At 42.2% G+C, this 20,579-nt stretch overlaps 2 protein-coding genes across 10 annotated transcripts in view; one reads left to right on the top strand and one right to left on the bottom strand.

Moving 5' to 3' along the window:
- Positions 1-411: 411 nt before the first annotated feature.
- Positions 412-5,748, bottom strand: LOC132238130 (Fanconi anemia group B protein-like). Its single transcript, XM_059702795.1, has 2 exons — positions 5,610-5,748; positions 412-5,345 (listed from the first exon to the last, which is right to left on the bottom strand). Exon 2 carries the CDS (start codon positions 3,565-3,567, stop codon positions 1,015-1,017), a length of 2,553 nt encoding a protein of 850 aa, XP_059558778.1. The 5' UTR covers positions 3,568-5,345; positions 5,610-5,748; the 3' UTR covers positions 412-1,014.
- Positions 5,749-5,924: 176 nt separating this feature from the next.
- The window catches only part of ALS2 (alsin Rho guanine nucleotide exchange factor ALS2), a 62,923-nt gene continuing 48,268 nt past the window's right edge, over positions 5,925-20,579 (top strand). For 8 of the 9 annotated variants that reach the window (XR_009453731.1, XR_009453732.1, XM_059702774.1 and 5 more), the window contains exon 1: positions 5,925-6,001. The gene's annotated coding sequence lies outside the window, so the exon portion shown is untranslated. Of the gene's footprint in view, positions 6,002-6,035; positions 6,540-20,579 lie in introns of those variants that run through there. The other variant, XM_059702767.1, reaches the window with a different exon arrangement.

Genomic DNA, 20,579 nt, shown 5'->3' with positions numbered 1-20,579 from the left:
GAAATCTAGAAGAATAAGAGGGGAAGGAAGATCAGACTACACACTTTTTTCATGTTTCAAAAAATAAGTAAAAAGTATATTCAAACTCTATTTGTAAAGTTACAAGTTCAAACAGTGCAATATTGCATAGAGTAAAAAGTGAGTTTTCCTTCCACTTTTGTTCCCAATTCTCTTTGGCATTAGTCACTTTTTAAAAGGTTTTATTTTATTTTATTTTTTTAGAGCAAGAAACAGGAACATCAATTTTTTTTAATTCACATAAGTCAGATTTTATTAAGCAGAATACAATAAAAGAACTATTTAAGTTTTTAAAAAAGATTTAGAGCAAAATACTGTTAAAGCACTTCTGCCTTCTCTCAAGTGGTAACTCTAAGGCAGGATTTCTCAACCTCTGGATTATGGGATGGATAATTCTTTTAATATATTTTTACTGATTTCAGAGAGGAAGGAAGAGGGAGCGAGAGATAGAAACATCAGATGAATCATGGATTGGCTGCCTTCTGCACGCCCCACACTGGGGATCGAGCCCACAACCTGGGCATGTGCCTGATCGGGAATTGAACCCCGACCTCCTGGTTCATAGGTCGACGCTCAACCACTGAGCCACACCAGCCGGGCAAGAATCATTCTTTCTAGGGGGGTTCATCTGTGCACACTGGGATATTTAGCAGCATCCCTGGATCCTACCTACCAGATGTGAATAGCACCCCTGCGTCAGCCTCCCCACTGTGCCTCCTTTTGACAATTAAAAAAAAGTAGTCTCCAAACAAGCTAAATGCTCCTGGGCAGGGAAGGTGAGGAAAGGGGGGAGAAGGTTGGAGGGAGGCAAAATGGCCCCAGTTCAAGAATGCTGCTCTAAGGCTTGATATTTTGTGCATCATCAAAACCTGATTCTACAAAAAGCCTCACTTTTAATTTTTACAAAGGAGGCATATAATGTGAAATAAAACAAACTGAAACCAAACTATTCTGGCAGGGAAAATATTTTAAAATATAACCAAATTGAGATTATAATTACCGACCACTCAATTTCTGTGCAGTAAGGTCTGATTTCAGCTGAACCTCAGCTAATTGCAAAGTCAGTTCTCTATAAAGGGCACCACTCACTTTTAGGTCCATCTCCAACGTTTGCTTTTCTCTCTGAAGTTCTTCTCTGTAGGGTTGGATGTTTTCTTTGCTGTCTGATAAAACAGTCAGAACACCACTACTATTTTCTTTGCTTGCTTCATAGCTCTGCACCAAGTTGTTTTCAACCTTAACTAAGGTAGAAGAAAGAGAACCAAGGATAACCAATTCCTTCTCCAAAGTTAATGCCAAATGATCACATAGGAAATCCTCACTTCCTGATTTTACATTTTTCAAGAAACAGTTTATAGGGAGAACTCTGGTGAGATTATGAAGGCACTGAAACAAAATTGATTGATTCCTGGCATAGATTATTAAAATCCCTTCAAATGGTGTCCTTTGTTGCCAGTGGAAGAGTGTCCCATACAAATTTTCTGACCCTTTGCAAAAGCAAATTTCTGGAAATTTTTTGATTACTTCACATTTCATGTGTTCCAAGAGCCATGTCCTCATTGAAGTCAGGGCATATCTGGCTGATGTAATTTGGAAGCAAGTTTTTTGCAATGTTGCAAGAAGTGCAAAGAGATCTTCCATTTGTTCTATAGGTTTCTGTGGAAAGGTCACTAGGTATTTCCCACTTGAAAAATCTTCTAGACTTAGAAAAAGTCTGCCACATGGAAAAAAACGATGTTCAGAAGAGTTACCTTTTTCTTTCTCCCTAATTTGCAGCAGCACAATGCAACATACCTGACTGGATGCTAAAAGTGGCGAAAGAGATGTTACGGCAGTGACTATCTGAACACACTCTTTCTCAGAATATTGTCCACCAACAAAGCTCTCTTCTTCCTCTTCCTCACTATCAACAGTCAGTTTGATTCTTTTTGCCTCTGGTCCTTTTTCATATGGCACTGAGCAGGGTGCTGAAAAAGAGTCCCTACTCAACTTGATCACCCTGTTTTGACACTTAATAAGCCGAAAGCTGGAGCTATGGGGTTCATCCATTACCAACGATAACGTCACCTGGTTCAGAGGCAGCTTCAAAGAGGACGTGGTTTTCACTCCAACAACCAAACTATCATCTATTACACGATACCACGTCTTCTCTACTAGCTGTTTCGAAACTTGGGAATTGCCTGATAAGTTCGTATCACAAGTATGAACAGGATTTTCTTCTTCACCACAAAGAGTTACAAGACATTCCTCCTCTGCAATTGATGTGCTACATTCTTTTCCTTGAAGCAAGTTCATTAAAGCTTTGTAAGTTTTTAAGATAACCTTTTCCTTAAGCAAAAGATGCTGCTGAACTTCCTGAATAGAAGCCAAGCCAACTTTCACTCTTCTTTCCAGAGCTGGAATCACCAAATAACGATTATCTTCTTTGCCTTCAAATACGTCATCTTTATTGCAATCCAATGTTTGACTTGAATAGTTTATGTTGTCAAGATCTGTTATTTTAAATGAACTCAGGCAATCTGAATTTAAGGAGTCCTTTAAAAGTAGCAGTACTTGTTCTGTCCCCGTTCCAATAAAGTCATCTATGAGTACTGAGCTAATTTGCTCCCACTCAGCAGCAACCTGAAAGTTCTTTTCCCAAACACCACAAGCACTGGACCTGAAGGACACAACGAGAAGGCGGTCTTCGCCTGAATCCATAAGTTGTACTGCACAAGGATCTTCAAATGGCAGCTGGCACACACGTTTAGGAGTCCCATTCTGGAATGAAATCAGCTGATTCCTCCGAGTAAGGGCAATCAAAGACATTCTTAGCTTGTTGTTGACAAACTCAGTTGCACAGACATGCACACAAGTTATCACACTGCTATAAGCAGGAGGGATAATATATGTATCACTTATTACTTCTTCACTTTCAAGCAAGCATACACAAAATCTGGTGTTCCAAGTTGCATAATCTGATTTTGAAGGCTCTGAGGTGCTTTCCTCCTCAGATAAATAACATTTCTTTTGTCCTAATAAAACCATACCTAGATTTTCAATCTCTCCTGCCCACTCAATAGAGGAAAAGTTAATGGACACAGTAGTAACTTCGCTAGTCTGGGGAGAGAGATAGAAGAATGTTTTAACATGTTTCCATATAATTAAAGGCCCGTTAAAGACCCCTAGGCCATCCTTCAACTCATGGGCTAGTCTAAAATTCAAACGTTTTTCAAATTTATTGGTACTGTGAAGAAACAGTAGAAAATATTTGAAAACATTATTCTTTTCATTGCATTGTATCATAATATAAGGGAGGTTCATTCCAGTTCTGAAATCTGATATACAGTTGCAACACAAGATTTTTAAATCAGAGTTTTCTTCTTTTATGCTAAAGGATCCAGTGGACTTCTGAACAAATGCACTTGTTTCTCTGTCAAATACCATTCTTCTGACATGTAAAATGGGTATTTCTGCAGGCCCTTTATCTGCAAAATTTCCTTTAGACAATTGAAAAACAAGGACTTCTCCATTATAACACAAGACTCTTTCTTGTTCATTAGATGACATTGCTGGTTTGATCCCAATTCCACAACATCAAGTCTTTGTGTTGGTCCAATTTTGGAATACAAATTGATTCAATGCTTTTAAACCTTACAATGGCTATATTCTGAATGCTTTTTCTGTACCAGGTACTGCTGGACTTTGGAGTCAATCATTTATTCCTCACAACATCTTTATGCCACAGGCACTATTATTTCATTCTACAGATGGGGAAACTGAGGCGGGAAGTTTCAGGATCTTCTTAAAGGCCTCAGCTCCCGGGACCCTGCATCCTACAGCCCCCAGGTTCCTGAAGTTCCACCCGCGCACACAGTTCCGGAGGCTCCAAACCTCCCGCCGGCGCGCAGCATCTTGGGAGGGCTGGACTGGAGCTTTAAAATATATTTTTCATTGACTTCAGAGAGGAAGAAGGAGGGAGAAAGAGATAGAAACATCAATAATGAGAGATAATCATTGATCAGCTTCCTCCTGCATGTCCCCTACTGGGGATCGAGCCCGCAACCTGGGTATGTGCCCTTGACCACAATCGAACCTGGGACCCTTCAGTCTGCAGGCCAATGCTTTATCCACTGAACCAAACTGGCTAGGGCAGAAACATCAATTTGTTATTCTATATATTTATTTACGCATTCATTGGTTGCCTCTTATATGTGCCCTGACCAGGCATCAAACCTACAACCTTGGTGTCTCAAGACCACCCTCTAACCAATTGAGCTGCCCAGCCAGGGCTAGTCACATTTTAATGTGTCCTTTCAGAGGACACCTCTCTCTCTCTCTCTCCTAGTATTTTTTTCTCTTAATCTAACTTCCAGATCATTCCATATCAATACAGATAGATTCGTTCTTTCACTTAAATGGCTGCATAAAATGTTTTCATTCTTAAATTGAATCATTAGATTCCAAAAGTAAGAGGTGACTACTGGTGTCGGAAGACCTGAAAGAGTAGAGACTATAGAAAGGGATAGGAAAGAGTGGGAAAGAAAAGGAGGTTGCTAAAGAAATGAGGACAGAGGAAAAAGAAATTAAAAGACGGGATAGGCAGGAACAGGCTCATATACTGAAGAATACGAGTAAGAGAGAGGCGGAGATCGAAAATACACAAAAGAGAAAAGTCTCTGAAGGGATTGGAAGGGATTCGGGGTTCAAGCGGCCGGATTAACCTTGAGAGGACAGAACACCTCCTCTGAGAAGGAAAGGAAGGGCTGCAGGTAGGTTCTGTCATAGTGGCTGGTGGGCGTTAAGGAAATTCCTTCCCAGCGGTCTCATTTTCTTCAGAAATGTAGGAAGCAAAGTTTTTCATTCTTACCAAAGGGATGGGGTGGGTAGAATTCAGTAACAAGTTAGGAGAGTGAGGGTTGGGAATAGCAGGGGACTGGGAATAGCAGAATATCTGAGTAGCAATTTGGAAAAGACTGTTTCAGACTTAGCAAGGTCGCCCGGTCCCATGGAAGTGCCGACTGAAGGTGGACACGCTGGTTTGCACTGATGCCAGTTCACAGGTTACGTGGTGTCCAGCACTGGTGCAGGGAGGGCAAGGTTGGTTCAACTGCTGCAGGCTCACGGGTTTGCAGGTGGGCGGAGGACCAAGACGACAACTGAGTGAACGCGATAGACCATGTCTGCCAGGAGCTCCAGACCTTGACTGCACATCTGCCTTCGGTGGTCCGGATACAAGGCTGCAGGCTCAGCAAGGCACGCAGCCTCCAGGCAGAGGGAGCCCCGCGCGGCTCCCGAAAATCTTCGTGGGTATCTTGGGCGCGAGCTGAGTCCGAGTGGGGCTGTGGCTGCGATAGGCAAACGGGTTTTACTCATATTGGATAGCGGGGTACCTTGTGGGAATCGTAGGAGAGGCCAATCCATTCCCTCCCACCCTCCTCCACCCTTTGGGGTTGCAGCTAAGCAGGGAAAAACGTGGACGCCAGGGCCAGCCCGCGCCTCGGGCGATGACGTCATTCGCGGGGGGCGGAAGCGACTACCATTGGGGTCCAGTCCATAGAAGCGCTTTGCAGATATTTTAGCCTTTTCGCTGTAAAGAGCAGCAAACTTACCCTTCTGATTCTTGCCGTTTGAGCGGTCACACAATGACTGCAGCTACCAACCTCTCTGCAACCAGCAGCTTCCCCAGCGGCAGCAACGGGGTGGTTGGGCCCCCTGCGGCTCCAAGTTACGTCATCGGCCACAGAACCGGTGGCCCCACCCCATGGTAAGGGAGGGGCCATCCTTCGGAGATTTTTGCCCGCAGTGCCCAACGCCTCTTGAGTAATTTTGATCCCTACCAGCCACCGTCGGCAGCTGACCCCGCCTACTTCCCTCTCGCTCGTCGCCTACTGGCCCGCGGCCGCCGGAGGCCCCGCCTCCCGTGAATCAGCTGATCTCGCGGTGTTGTTGGGCTACAAGCTCGCTGGGGATGCAGACCGCGGTGCCGCCGGTAGAGCGTCAGGTGAGCCGGCGCGCGTCCCCAGGCCGCCTCGGCTTCTGAGGGCGGGTTGGCCCGAGCCTCCGGGGTGCGGGAGGCGGGGGCGCGGGTCGGGGCCGCGATCGCGCTGCGGGGACCCGCAGAGACAGCGCTCGCGGCTTCCCAAGCCGGCACCCGACCCACTGCGCCGCTGCGCCCGGGCCCCGGGTTCTTCCAGTCGCCACCTTTCCTCCCTCCCCGGACGGGGCGCCCCTGCTGTGGGCTCAGCCGCGTGACATGCCTTCACGACCCCCCTCTTCCCGGCCTCACCCACGCTGCCGTCCCCCCATTCATTCATGAGGCTCTATGAATGCTCACTCCTAGCGCTGCGCTGAAATCCCGGGGCGCTGGCCGCGAACCTGGGGGAGCGTACGGGCGGCGTTGCCCCGGAATCGCCGCGGAGAGGGGATCGAGGGTTTGGGCGGCTCGAAAAGGCGGGTTCGGACAAAGAGAACGACTCTGATATGAAGCATTAGTAGTTCAGCCAAGTCCTCTCGTGTGTAAAACGATCTGCCCGAGGGCGGTAAGCTCTTTGGAGCTGCGACGCCGGGGCGTGAGCCGGGGCTGTGGGGGGCAGTAGCCCCGGTGCTGGCGGGGGTGCTGCTCGGGACACAGCTCTGCGCTGGCAGAAGAGCGGTGCTGACTCCCGCGCGGGAGGGAGGCCTTCGGTGCCGAGGGAAGGGGAAGCGCACCCTCCGGTCCCAGGGACTGTGTTCCCGTTCGGGGTCCGGGTGGAAAGAGCTCCAGGGCATAGCCTTCGTCTGTCGCCCTGTAGATGTGTGGGCGGCTGTGACTGCTTGAAAAGGCTTTCGGTTGTGTGTTTATTATGATGAACGGGTATAAACATCCAGCAAACTTATTGGCCCAATATTCCTTTTCAGTTTATCATCGCTATGAATGGTTTGGAGTGACCACCTCTGGGTTAATGAAATACTTCAAGAATTTAAAAGCAGTGAAAATTTTGCTTTTGCAGTAAATGGCAATATTTTAACCTTACTAATAAAAGCAGAGTGGTTGAGATCCTAGGATTTGGATCTGGATATACATCCGCTTACATTGGGAAAGTTACTTAACTTTCCTGCCTCATTTTCTTTATCTTGCAGTTGGAGGTCAAAGTACCTTCCTGGGAGTAGTATCTTTACATTTGATGGTTCATGTATCATTTATTACAGTGCCTGGCACCTGGTAGATATTCAATACATTCTAGCTATTTTTATAACTAATAGTTTCTTCTTTCCACTATATCATGATCCAAACTGACATTTTTTTTTTAAGTAAATGGTGGGAAAGAGAACTAAATATTTTTAGGAAAGAACTATAATTCACTTTCAAAAATCAAGGGATGGTTTCCAGATAATTTTATGATACATAGACTTATAGTTAGAGAAGATATGATTTCAGGATTGTCTGTAGTAACTTTGGAATCTATAAGGGCATCTAAAGATGCTGATGGAGTCTATACCTAGTTTAAATTTAATACTTAGTTCTCAAACTGTGATTACTGTTGACAGATTCAAGGCTTATAACTATTGCAAAAAAGTTCAAAGCTGTTTCACAATATTAACATTTAAAAAGATAATGAAGAAGAAAGTAAAGTACTAAACAGGCTTTTTTGGGGAACCGGGGGGGACTCGAGTGGCATTATATAAGCCTTTAAAAAAAAAAGATTTAATCAATGTTAACTGGAATCCCTTTTCTCCAGAGCTCAGCCTTTCACAACTTAGACTGTGATTTTAAACACTTTGAACAGTTTGACTGTTAAAGAAGCAACGGGTTTATTACTAGTAAGAGCACTCCTGATACCTGATTTTAGTTTTTGTGTGGTTGGTTGGAAAGATTACTATTAATCGTCTGTCTTTTCATGAAAGGACACGGGTGTAATGTAATATTGCTGGGTCCATTTTAAGATTATTTCCAAAGAATATGACCGGATTGTAAACGCCTTCTATAATTGTGTATGAATGTGAGACTATGTAAGGTGTGAGTTAAAAAATAGGAAGGGGTGTAAGAGTGGTGGTTTTTGAGCTGGTGTGAAAGGCCTGCTTTGATGTAGTAGTGTGAGGTTGTGTCCCTCTCTCAGACACTCAGGAATGCTGTGAGGATTTTAATGACTTCTAAATCATTTAGTGGTTTTTATACCTGTACGGAGTTAAATTTGCCACATATTCCAACTGTAGTAGGGATACAGATTTTTCTGGTATGGAGATTTTTTTAAACATTTTTTTCTTTTAACTCTTCTTTATTGATGATCAAACAATTCAGTCATCAGTAATAAGAGAGTAGTAGATTTTATAGGGTATCAGTCCTTAAGAAAATGAATGGTAACGCCCTAACCGGTTTGGCTCAGTGGATAGAGCGTGGGCCTGCAGACTGAAGGGTCCCAGGTTCGATTTTGGTCAAGGGCATGTACCTTGGTTGCGGGCACATCCCCAGTAGGGGGCGTGCAGGAGGCAGCTGATCGATGTTTCTCTCTCACCGATGTTTCTAACTCTCTATCCCTCTCCCTTCCTCCCTGTAAAAAATCAATAAAATATATTTTTAAAAAAAGAAAATAAGTGGTAACCACAAATAAAGTAGCAATAAACTATGATTTGGAGCTGTTTAGTATTGCATTTATTTTCCTATCCTCATCACCTTTTTCTCTATATATGTAATAGTGGTGCCTTTACATTGTTTTGTGTTTGTTTGTTTTTAATCTTCACCCTAGGATATGTTTATTGATTTTTAGAGAGAGAGGAAGGGAGAGAAAGAGAGAGAGAGAAAACTTCAATGCGCCCTGACTGGGGATTGAACCCGCCTGCAACCTTTTGGTGTATGGGATGATGCTCCGACCAGGTGAGCCATGCCAGCCAGGGCTAGAGTTCATTTTTTATTATAGAGTTCTTTTGTGGAAAAAAAAAGGATAATTCTCTTACCTCCTATGGGGCTGTTTGTGAATTATGCTTAGAGAGAAGATCAGCTTTAGTCTCATTAATTCCACAAATTGATCATCTCATGTTTCCCTTAATGATCACATTATTTAATTTTTTTTCTGAATCATACAGTTCACATGACCTCTATATTAGAAAGGTAGTGGTTATGATATGGTTATAATAACCTGGTTTTTATTTAACAGGAAAGGAAGGAGTAAAGGGAAGACCAGATAATATAGACATGCCATTTATACAGCTTTGATAATTTAACACTCTACGTCTTGATTGATGGGGGAAGGGATTGGACAAAGGCAGTTTAGATACATGCCCAATAAGGTCTGAGTGACATGGGAAGGTGCTTACCTGTCTGTCAGTCATACCTGGGAACAGGTAAATTGGCCAGAATAGGTGTGGCCCTGCAAGGCGGGGGGCCGTGAAACCTGAATATTTAAACTTCTGAACAAAGGGAATTCTCTCTTGGCTCTTGGTTCTCTCTCTCCTGTGCTAGGCTCCTGGCTCTCCCGTGGTAGGGGTTGCTCTCCAGCATTCGTCCATGTGACACTACTGGACCTCCAGCTGCACCTGTTTCAGGACTGGGCTAAGGGACATGGGCCTTTGCAACCCGAGAAACATAATTCCAGGCCAATAAAAGCCATTGTCCTCCCAGGCGAGTCTTAGAAACATCTTTTTCTACAGATATGTTGCAAGAGCCAGCCCACTCTCACCAGTGATGGGGAAATTGGAGCCACTAACTTCCCTGGTAACAGTTAGACCTAACATTGGCATCTGGGTAAGCTTTCATTCTAGGGTTCTTTCCTTTCTCAACCTGATTGAGCTGAAACGTTAACTAAACTTGGGACAATTGCCCAAATAAACATGTAGCAAAGATGATTATAGCAGCTCATAGAATGGCAATAAAGTAGAACAATTCAGCTGTACTTCAGTAGGGAAATGTATAAACTATGGTTTATTTATACAATGGAATACTATCCCCTAGTAAAAATGAATGAACTAGATCTATGTTCATCAACATGGATACATCTCATGTACATAATATTGAGTGAAAAAAAGCAAGTTGGCAAAGTGCTGGGGTCCAACCCCAGCAGGTCCAGGGGTCCCCAAAGGTGTGGACGGAGTCGGTGATGAAGGAAGGGCACGGAGACAGTGTTCAGTTGATCAGCAGCCTAGCCAGGATCTCTAGCCAGGATCTCCAGCCAAGTTCTGGTCTGGATCTCCAGAGAAGTTCTGCTTCAGATCTCCAGCCAGGTTCAGTCACCAGGTTCTAGTCAGGCTCTCCTGCCAATCTCCGCAGTCAGGTTCAGTCCAGGATCGTTTGCCATGTTCTCTCCAGCGATGTTCTTCTGTCTCTAGAGAACGTTCTGTGTAGGTTCTGTGCCTAGGCTCTGTCTCTCTTGGTCCTGTCTTCCAAGCCCTGTCTCTGAAGTTCTGTCTTATAAGTTCTGTGTGTTTCTGTCTTGTTACAACTGTATTTATACCAGTTGATTCAATCCTATCAATCTCTATTACAAAGGTTAGGGCGTTTCTTATCTCCATTCCAGGGAGAAAAGATTATGTAGTTTAAGCATGATTGTTCATAGTTAAAGGGATTAATTACCCGCCTGGCACTTAGTTGAGGGGTTTTATTCCCTCCCTAACTTCAGGGGAAAATCCCTACCTGGGGATTCAACCTTTCTCGGAGAGGTGACTTTGGTTAAAACACAGCGCCAAGAAGGTGAGCAAACATATTAAGAACCGTATACCATATATGCCAGGTCCCTTGAAACAGCAAGGATGGACCGGCTCCCGGCAGCAAAGGATATATACAGTGTGATGTATTTATATAGAGCTTTAAAGTAATACATGATACATTATTTATGGATACACTTGATACACATGTACCTAATGAAAGTACATAAAATATAAGAACATACAGAAATAAGACATATTAACTCTGGTGAAGAAAGGTTTGGATGAGGCGCCTTCAGCTCTCTAGAAGTTTTTCTTCTATTTTAAAGAACTGAAGCAAATATTAAAATATGCTAATATCTGTTAAAACTGAGTGACAGGTATGGTACATGGATTTTTTTCTCTTTTTTTACAGATTTATGTATGATTAAGATAGTTTGTGAGCCTAGCGCTTTAACATTTTTATTTATAATCAGGGCTCTCACCCAATAAGCTTTCTTTATTTTACTTTCTAGTCTGAAAGCAGTCGACTCTGGAAAAAGAGTTATTTTTCTCCTGCAATGTGTGCCTGTGGAAAGCTTTTCTAAGAAGAGACGGACCAATTATTTAGTCAATTTTACTTTGCTCTTTGACTTGTGCTCCTGGGAAAATGCTTTTCTTAGGATACAAGAAATGGTCTTTCTTAAAAGGCTGCAGGGGAATTTAAATTTTAAAGACTCTTGGGAAATACAGGCATATACTGATCATGAACTCTTAAAGTATTGCATAGCAGATTGGCAGTGACTCAGATGCAAAATTACCACCTGGTCATTAACACTTAAAGTTTGAGTTGATTACATTTTAGTATAATGTGGTAAGCACGAGTTTATACTGTGAATGCAGGTGTCCTAGTTATTGCTCTAAGAAAATAATTCTTTACAGGTATTAATAAGTAAACATGATAATATGTTAAGTGGTTGAGTAATGAATAGTAAATTTAATAGCCGATCCCTAATGTGTGAGTTAAACAGTATTTCCATTTCTAATCAAGAACACTGTTACTAGCATTTTCAAAATAAGTGAAACTTATAACTCCAGAGCAGTATTTTTTTGTTATGTATACTCCCTATTCAGTTATGTGGCCCCTTGATGATCTTAAGCATTTGGATGTTACTGATTGGTAAAAATAAGCCAACATACTTTGAATTGTGTTTCTGTAATATTGCCTTTAAAAACATTGGCCATTTTAATAAAATAATAATAGCAAAATATTAAAGGAATAAATAATTTGTGTCAGAAATTATACTGCAACATGTAATAATAGGGACAAATTTTGTAGTACCTAGGAATTTGAAATTCAGTTGCTGGTATTATAATATCCAAAATTTTTCATGGGGAATTTAGTAGTCTGAAAAAAATCATTTTTAAAAGATGCAGTAAGTACAAAAAGGAGCTGATGGGCATTGCTGGGCATTTATTCTCACCCCTACCCCATTTTACCTCCCCTCCATGGTAATATCCATTTTAGAGTGTGCAGTTTTAACAATTTTCAAGGTGAAATTAGCAGGCCATATATAAGAGTTTAGCATCCCTGATTGCACCAAAAACTGTCTCATGTACTAAAGAGAAAGAGACTGTTCTTTCCTGGGTTGTCTAACATTTGTGAAGTGATATGAAATATAAGTGATTTTGTTGTTAGAAAATACATTAGCAAATATGTATGTTTCTACTAGGAGATGTCACTTTCCTTTTCTCTCTAATACTGACTTTTACTACAAGCTCTAGAAATCTTCTGTATCATTTGGAAGTCCGTGGATTGGAACTTAAGATCGAGGGCTGTCTTCCGCTGAGTACTCAGCTTGTACCTGGTGATTGCTATGGGTACAGCAGTATACTGATGAGTAAGTCATAGTTTCTGACCTTTAGGAGTTTATAATATATTTTGAAAATCAATGGCTTACTTAGTAAGTGCATTATCTCATTAATAACAGCATTGTAAATAACAAGTACTTTTAGGCCAGACTTTGTTGAATGCATAAATTTACTGAATCCCTGAACTCTGGGTCAGGATTTAAGGGGCTGGTCGGCTCCCACTGCATCAGTTAAGGCTGAGAGGGCTGGAATTCAGAGAGGCCTTGACCTTTGGTAGTGGTTGGTTTGTCAAGATGTCACTGCAAGGTGAGTGTTGCTTGACCGTCAGTAGTGTTGTGACGGCTTCCGCGGCAGGATATTCAGGAAGTAGCAGTTGGTGTTTAGATTAGTTTTAAGTCAGGTGTTTGAATCCAAAGTTGCCTTAATCTATGTGTAAACATATTTTTGTGTAAAAGCAAACATTTATTAAGCATGTATCATGTGTAGAGTACCATAGTGTCTTAAATTGTTGTTTACCAAACTCACAGTATAAACTCTACATTGCAATGAAATGTAGTCATATTTTAAAAATAGACTGTAAGTGCCTGCATGAAATCTGTGGTACTTTTACATTGGGTTTACTCTGTGTCCAAATTCTTTTCAGGGTATTCTGATACAGTTTGCTTCTCTATTATTTTTATTGTCTTTCTTAATGTCTTGTTATTCTAAACACTAATATCATTACATTTATAACTACAATTATTGCTTTATTTTGCTATTTTAATTAATACACCTATTTTAAACCAGTTAGTGACAGAAGAAGACAAGAAGGGCCCAACTTTGCTAGTGTAAGTTAGCTTTCTGTATGTTGAGGGTATTATCTGCTTTACATAGTCATTCTTCTAGTGAGAAAGACAGAACACACCAGTACATAAACTCCTTAACAGCGGGAACTTGTTTACTTATAGGCCTAGTCTGTCTACAGTTATTTATTGAGTACCTGTTACATATCAGGACTGCGTTAAGCAGCTGGGATATAATAGAGAATAAGATATTATTGGCTCCCATGGCAGTTTTAGAACCTAGAACATAGTAGGTACAAGAATTGCACGTGGTTTTAGTTGTTGAAATTTAAGCATTTGAAAGTTAGTATATTTATGACTTACAAATTTACCTTTCACTGCACTATTAAGGCAAAAGGACTTTATCTGCAGAATAAAGACTCCTACATGATTTAATTTTCTCTGTGCATTTGGGATAATAGTCTACTGACACATTTCTGTTCTCATTTAAAAATTATTTATATTTTGCCTTGTTCCTAAAAATATTAAGGCACTTTACAAAAATGTGTAAATATGGCAAGATAAAATAAGCAATGAATGGAGCCCAGAGTGAGATTAGGACACATATCAACGTACTGTGAAGTCCTAGTCACTTACATCATATGGGACTATATCCTCCCACCACAAAATCTGTGATCCTGCCTATATCTTTACCTGTGGTTTCCTTCCTTTTTAAAATGTAGACCCTTCCTTTTGTGAAAGATCAACCCACCACACATGTTCCTACTTCACTTTGTCCAGGACTTGGTTCTGCCCTCTCTCCTTATCTCCCTTGAATTCTAGGATCAATGCCTTTGTCCTACAAACGTGTTTGACCATCTCCCCCAACACACAAAAACACACCCTTGCTCTTCACATTTCTCTCCAGCTACCGCTCCATTTCTCTGTTTGCCATTTTAACAACATTTTTCAAAAGAATCAGTTGCATGAACTTTGATCTCATATTCTTACCTGCCATGTACAGGCATCCTCCTCCAGTCTGGCTTTCAGTCCCCTCCTGTACTGCTCAAACCGTGGCCATCTCAGCATGATGCCTGTGCTGGCACGTCCAGTGGGCCCTTTTCAGTTCTCATCCTGGGAGAGCCCAGCTGCGTTGACCTAATTGACCAGTCCTTCCTGCTGGAAACGCCCTCCGCTTCACTTCTGTGCCCACACAGACTCATGTTTTTTCTTTCCCTCAGGGCATTCCTCACCTCAGTCTTTTTTGCTTGTTCCTCATCCTCCCCAGCCCTGGTGCAAGAGCTCCTTACAGCTTGACCTCTGCTTTTCCTTTCTGTGAATGCACACTCCAATGATATTACCCACTGTCTTGATTTCAAATATTATTCATATGCCTTCCCAAGTTTATATCTGTAAGCTGAAACCTTTTTTTTTTTTTAATATTTTTATTGAATTCAGAGAGGAAGGGAGAGGGAAAGGGAGACAGAAACATCAATGATGAGAGAGAATCATTGATTGGTCACTCCTGCATGCCCCCCACTGGGGATCGAGCCCACAGTCTGGGCATGTGCCCTAACCAGGAATTGAACCATGGCCTCCTGGTTCAGAGGTAGATGCTCAACCAATTAACCATGCAGGTGGGGCTGATTTCCATCATCTTCTTTTTTTTTTAATTTTTTTATTTTACTTTATTTTTATTTTTTATTTTTTTATAGATATATTTTTGAAACCTTTTTTTTTTTGAACTCCATACACATATATTCATCTGCTCACTTGATACGTGCTTTTGGATTTCCCACAGGCATTTTAAACTTAACAGAAACAACTTTATCTTACCAGAAGCTTATCTTCCACCTCAGATTTCTCTCTCTTTACTCTTCCCCTTTTCAGTAAACGGCATCACCAACATACAGTTGTTCAAGGCAGACCCTAGAGATAATTTTTGATACCTCCTTCTCTTTTATCCCCCACCAATGTCTAAAACATAATCAAGCCTTACTTGCCCTTCTCCCTCCTTCCCCTTCCTCCTCTTCTCCCCACCTTCTAGTCCCCCTCCCCCTCTTTCTTCTTCAAGAGCATCCTTCAACATTTCATAATCCTGGTTTGGTGGTGATGAACTCCTTTAGCTTTTTCTTGTCTGTGAAGCTCTTTTTCTGACCTTCAATTCTAAATGTTAGCTTTGCTGGATAAAGTAATCTTGGTTGTAGGCCCTTGCTATTCATCCCTTTGAGTATTTCTTACTACTCGCTTCTGGCCTGCAAAGTTCCTGTTGAGAAATCAGCTGACAGTCATATGGGTGCTCCCTTGTAGGTAACTAACTGGTTTTCTCTTGCTGCTTTTAATATTTTCTCTTTGTCTTTTGCCCTTCGCATTTTAATAATGATGTGTCTTGGTGTGGGCCTCTTTGGCTTTATCTTGTTTGGGGTTCTCTGCACTTCCTGTACTTGTAAGTCAATTTCTTTCACCGGGTAGGGGAAGTTTTCTGTCATTATTTCTTCAAATAGATTTTCACTATCTTGCTCTCTCTCTTCTCCTTCTGGCACCCCCATGATGCGAATGTTGGTACACGTTAAGTTGTCCCAGAGGCTCTTTACACTATCTTCATATTTTTGGGTTCTTTTTTCTTTTTGCTCTTCTGATTGGGTGTTTTTGCTTTCTCATATTCCAAATTGCTGATTTGATTCTCTCACATCCGGTACTCCATTGTTTATTCCCTGTAAATTATTCTTTATTTCAGTTAGTGTATCCTTTATTTCTGACTGGTTCTTTTTTTATATATATATAATTATATTTTATTGATTTTTTACAGAGAGGAAGGGAGAGGGATAGAGAGTTAGAAACATCGATGAGAGAGAAACATTGTATCAGCTGCCTCCTGCACACCCCCTACTTGGGATGTGCCCGCAACCAAGGTACATGCCCTTGACTGGAATCGAACCTGGGACCCTTCAGTCTGCAGGCCGACACTCTATCCACTGAGCCAAACCGGTCAGGGCCTGACTGGTTCTTTTTCATGTCTTTGATGTTCTCAGTAAGATCCTTGAGCATCCGTATAACCATTGTTTTGAACTTTCTATCTAATAGTTTGCTTGCTTCCATTTCATTTAGTTCTTTTTTTGGAGATTTATCCTGTTCTTTCATTTGTGACATGTTTCTTTGTCTCCACATTTTGGCTGCTTCCCTGTGTTTGTTTCTATGTATTAGGTAGAGCTGCTATATCTCCTGGAATTGGCCTTATGTAGTAGGTGTCCTGTAGGGCCCAGTGGCTTAGCCTCCCCAGTCACCTGAGCTGGGCACTTGAAGTGTGCCCTGTGTGGGCTGTGTGCACTGTCTTGTTGTAGTTGAGCCTTGATTGCTGTTGGTGTCACTGGGAGGAATTGACCCCCAGGCCAGTTGGCTGTGAGTGCCAGCTGCAACTACAGCAGAAGAGCTGCTATGCAGGAGACACCCCTGTGGAGCAGGACTTGCATCAATGGGGCTTTGGTGCTCACTGAGTCTGCCCCTTGAGTGTGTCACTCATGGATGTGTAAGTTGTAATCTGGCATGGTCTAAAGCCCAGGTGCACTGGCTCTGGGCCCTCCTATGAGGTGCAAAGTCAGCCACTACCTGTGCCCTGCCTGGGGCCACTTTGTGATATAAGCTGCAATATTCCTTTTTAGTTATGCTTCCTTTCCAGTCTTTTCTCTTTTTCTCATTGCTGTGTTTGAGTTTCAGGCAGACATTTCTCGGAAGTCAAACATTAAACACCATAAGACAAAATGAGATAGATCTGTAAAAACTGATACAGAAAGCTATCTATGAGTAGTATGTTAGGTAACTTTCTGTTGCTACTGTAACAAATTGCCACACACTTAGTGGCTTGAAATAACACAGTTATTATCTTACATCTCTTTAGGTTAAAGTTCGGCAAGTCTCTCAGGGCTGAAATCCAGGTGTCAGTAGGGCTGCATTCTTTTCTTTTTCTTTTTTTGAAATTAAATCTTTATTGTTCAGATTATTACATTAGTTACACTTTTTTCCCACCATAACTCCCCTCCACCCAGTTCCCACCCCACCCTCCGCCCTCACTCCCCACCCACTGTCCTCATCCATAGGTGCATGATTATTGTCCAATCTCTTCCCGCACCCCCCACACCACTTCCCCCCCCCCCCCAAGAATAGTCAGTCCATTCCCTTTCTATGTCCCTGATTCTATTACAATCAACAGTTCATACTGTTCATCTGATTATTTATTCACTTGATTTTTAGTTTCACTTGTTGATAGATGTGTATTTGTTGTTCATAATTTGTATCTTTACCTTTTTCTTCTTCTTCCTCTTCTTAAAGGATACCTTTCAGCATTTCATATAATACTGGTTTGGTGGTGATGAACTCCTTTAGCTTTTCCTTATCTGTGAAGCTCTTTATCTGGCCTTCACTTCTGAATGATAGTTTTGCTGGATAAAGTAGTCTTGGTTGTAGGTTCTTGGTATTCATTACTTTGAATATTTCTTGCCACTCCCTTCTGGCCTGTAAAGTTTCTGTTGAGAAATCAGCTGACAGTCGTATGGGTACTCCCTTGTAGGTAACTGAGTTTCTCTTGCTGCTTTTAGGATTTTCTCTTTTGTCTTTTGCTCTTGGCATTTTAATTATGATGTGTCTTGGTGTGGTCCTCTTTGGATTCCTTTTGTTTGGGGTTCTCTGCGCTTCCTGGACTTGTCTTTCTTTCACCAGGTAGGGGAAGTTTTCTGTCATTATTTCTTCAAATAGGTTTTCAATATCTTGCTCTCTCTCTTCTTCTGGCACCCCTATAATTCGGATGTTGGTACGCTTGAAGCTGTCCCAGAAGCTCCTTACACTATCTTCGTATATTTGGATTCTTTTTTCATTTTGCTTTTCCGGTTGGGTGTTTTTTGCTTCTTCGTATTTCAAATCTTTGACTTGATTCTTGTGATCCTCTGGTCTGCTATTGGGAGTCTGTATAATGTTCTTTATTTCAGTCAGTGTATGCTTAATTTCTAGTTGGTCCTTTATCACAACATCGAGGGTCTCATTAGATTTCTTGAATATCTCACTACATTTATCGGCGGTCTCACCAGTCTTCTTGAAGATCTCACTGCATTTATCGGCGGTCTCACCAGTCTTTTCGAGGGCCTTATTAAATTTATCGGCGGCTTCTAGACAGTTCTTTAAAGACCTTAAAAGTGTGGTTTTGAACTCTATATCCAGCAGTTTGCTTTCCTCCGATTCTGTTGTTTGTGTCCTGTTTCTTTGTCTCGGCATTTTTTATGCTTCGCTGGGTCGATAGAGTGCCTTTCTGTGCTAAGTGTCCCAATTACCTGAGGTAGACACTCTTGGTGCACCCCCTTGTGGGCTTTGTGCACAGTCTTGTTGTAATTAAGCCTTGATTGTTGTAGTTATCACTGTGAGGAATTGACCTCCAGGCCAATTGGCTGTGAGAATCAGCTGTGTCTGCAGTGGGAGAACTTCTGTGCTAGAGACACCCCTCTCGGGCTAGACTTGCTTCGATGGGACTTTGGTGCTTACTGAGTCTGCCCCCTGAGTGTGTCTTTTATGGTTCCACGGAGCTGCAAACTGGATGGTCCCTCTCTCAGGGCTGCATTCTTTTCTGGAGGCTCTAGGACAGTGGTTCTCAACCTTCCTAATGCCACGACCGTTTAACATAGTTCCTCATGTTGTGGTGACCCCCAACCATAAAATTATTTTCGTTGCTACTTCATAACTGTAATTTTGCTACTGTTATGAATTGTCATGTAAATATCTGATATGCAGGATGTATTTTCATTGTTACAAATTGAACACAATTAAAGCATAGTGATTAATCACAAAAACAATATGTAATTATATATGTGTTTTCCGATGGTCTTAGGCAACCCCTGTGAAAAGGTCGTTCGACCCCCAAGGGGGTCGCAACCCACAGGTTGAGAACGGCTGCTCTAGGAGATGACCTCCTTCCTTGCCTTTTAGCTTCTAGAGGCCACTCAACGTTACCTAATGTATCCCCCTCTCCCCGCCCAATCTTGAAAACCAGCTATGTAGCATCTCTCTCACCCTTCTTCCACCGTCACGTCTTTCTCTTTCTCCTTCTCCCTCCCTCTTCCACTTTTAAGGACTCTTACAATTACATCGGGTCTGCCAGGATACCAAATAGGCTCCCTATCTTAAAGTCAGCTGACTAGCAACCTTGATTTCCTTTTGCCAAGTAGCCTAACATATTCACAAGTTGTGGTTATAGGACAAGGGCATCTTTGGGACCATTATTGTGCCTACCATGTGTAGTCAGGAATGAAAGAAAGTTGTAAAACAGTTTGTAGCTTTGTAATTCCCTTTGGATTTGAAAAAATGAGTGGTGGTGAGAAACCATATGGTGTAAAGTGAAATCCTCTTCTAAAAAACTCTATTTAAAAATAGAGCACTAAAAGAGAAGGTTGAGTGTTTTATTCACTTTATCAAAAGATTTTCAACATTCTGAATGTCAGGCAGTAGGACAAAATTCAATTTACATACAGTTAATTAGTTGTAAAATGTGCTCCTGTACTTCCACACCCTCCCAGCGGTTTCTGCTGGGTATGGTTTAACTTTAATCGAGGGAACATTACCTCTCTTTTTTTATGTATCTTTATTGTTGAAAGTATTGCATATGTCCCCCTTTTCTCCCCATTGACCTCTTTTAACTTGCCTCCACCCCCCCACCCCAGGCCTTCACCTCCCTATTGTCTGTGTCCGTGGGTTATTATGCAAATATGCATACAAGGTCTTTGGTTGATTTCTTCCCACCCACCCACCCATCTCCGCCTTCCCTCTGGGATTCCACAGTCGAACATTTACTTCTTGATCTCTGATAGGTAAGCACAAGTTAGATCTGGCTTCAGAATTTCTCTGTACACCATGAACTGCACATTTTGCTTAAAGTTAATTACTGTCACACATAAAACTGTCACGTAAGGAAAAACCAAGATGGCAGCATAAACACTGGAAATTGCTGCCTCCCACAACCACTTCAAAATACCAACTAAAAGACAAAACTCACATCATCCAGAACCATAGGAAGGCTGGCTGAGTGGAAATTCTACAACAAAAAGGAAAGAGAAAAGCACACTGAAACTCAGAGGAGGTGCAGAAGTAAAGTACCGAGGCGCAGGCGGAAAGAGCTGGCAACTGAGGGCGTGGTTGTCTTTTTCATTCAGGAGGGAGACACACGCTCCCGCTCTGAACTCCAGTTCCGGGTGAGTCTCTGGGGACCCAGACTCATACAGGGAGAAACTGGACTGTCTGGCAGCGGGCAGAACTCGAGAGCGGCTTTCTCTCAGAGGTGCTTGCAGCGGTTACTGTGGGACACTGAGACCCGGGGCC

Source organism: Myotis daubentonii, chromosome 7, assembly GCF_963259705.1.
Source record: "Myotis daubentonii chromosome 7, mMyoDau2.1, whole genome shotgun sequence".
Lineage (NCBI taxonomy): Eukaryota > Metazoa > Chordata > Mammalia > Chiroptera > Vespertilionidae > Myotis > Myotis daubentonii.
The sequence above is the reverse complement of the archived record's forward strand: the minus strand, read 5'-3'. Positions and strand labels throughout refer to the sequence as shown.

What these genes read in the sequence shown, in the direction of transcription:
- LOC132238130 (XM_059702795.1), bottom strand. Translation starts at nt 3,567, where the DNA reads ATGTCATCTAATGAACAAGAAAGAGTCTTGTGTTATAATGGAGAAGTC.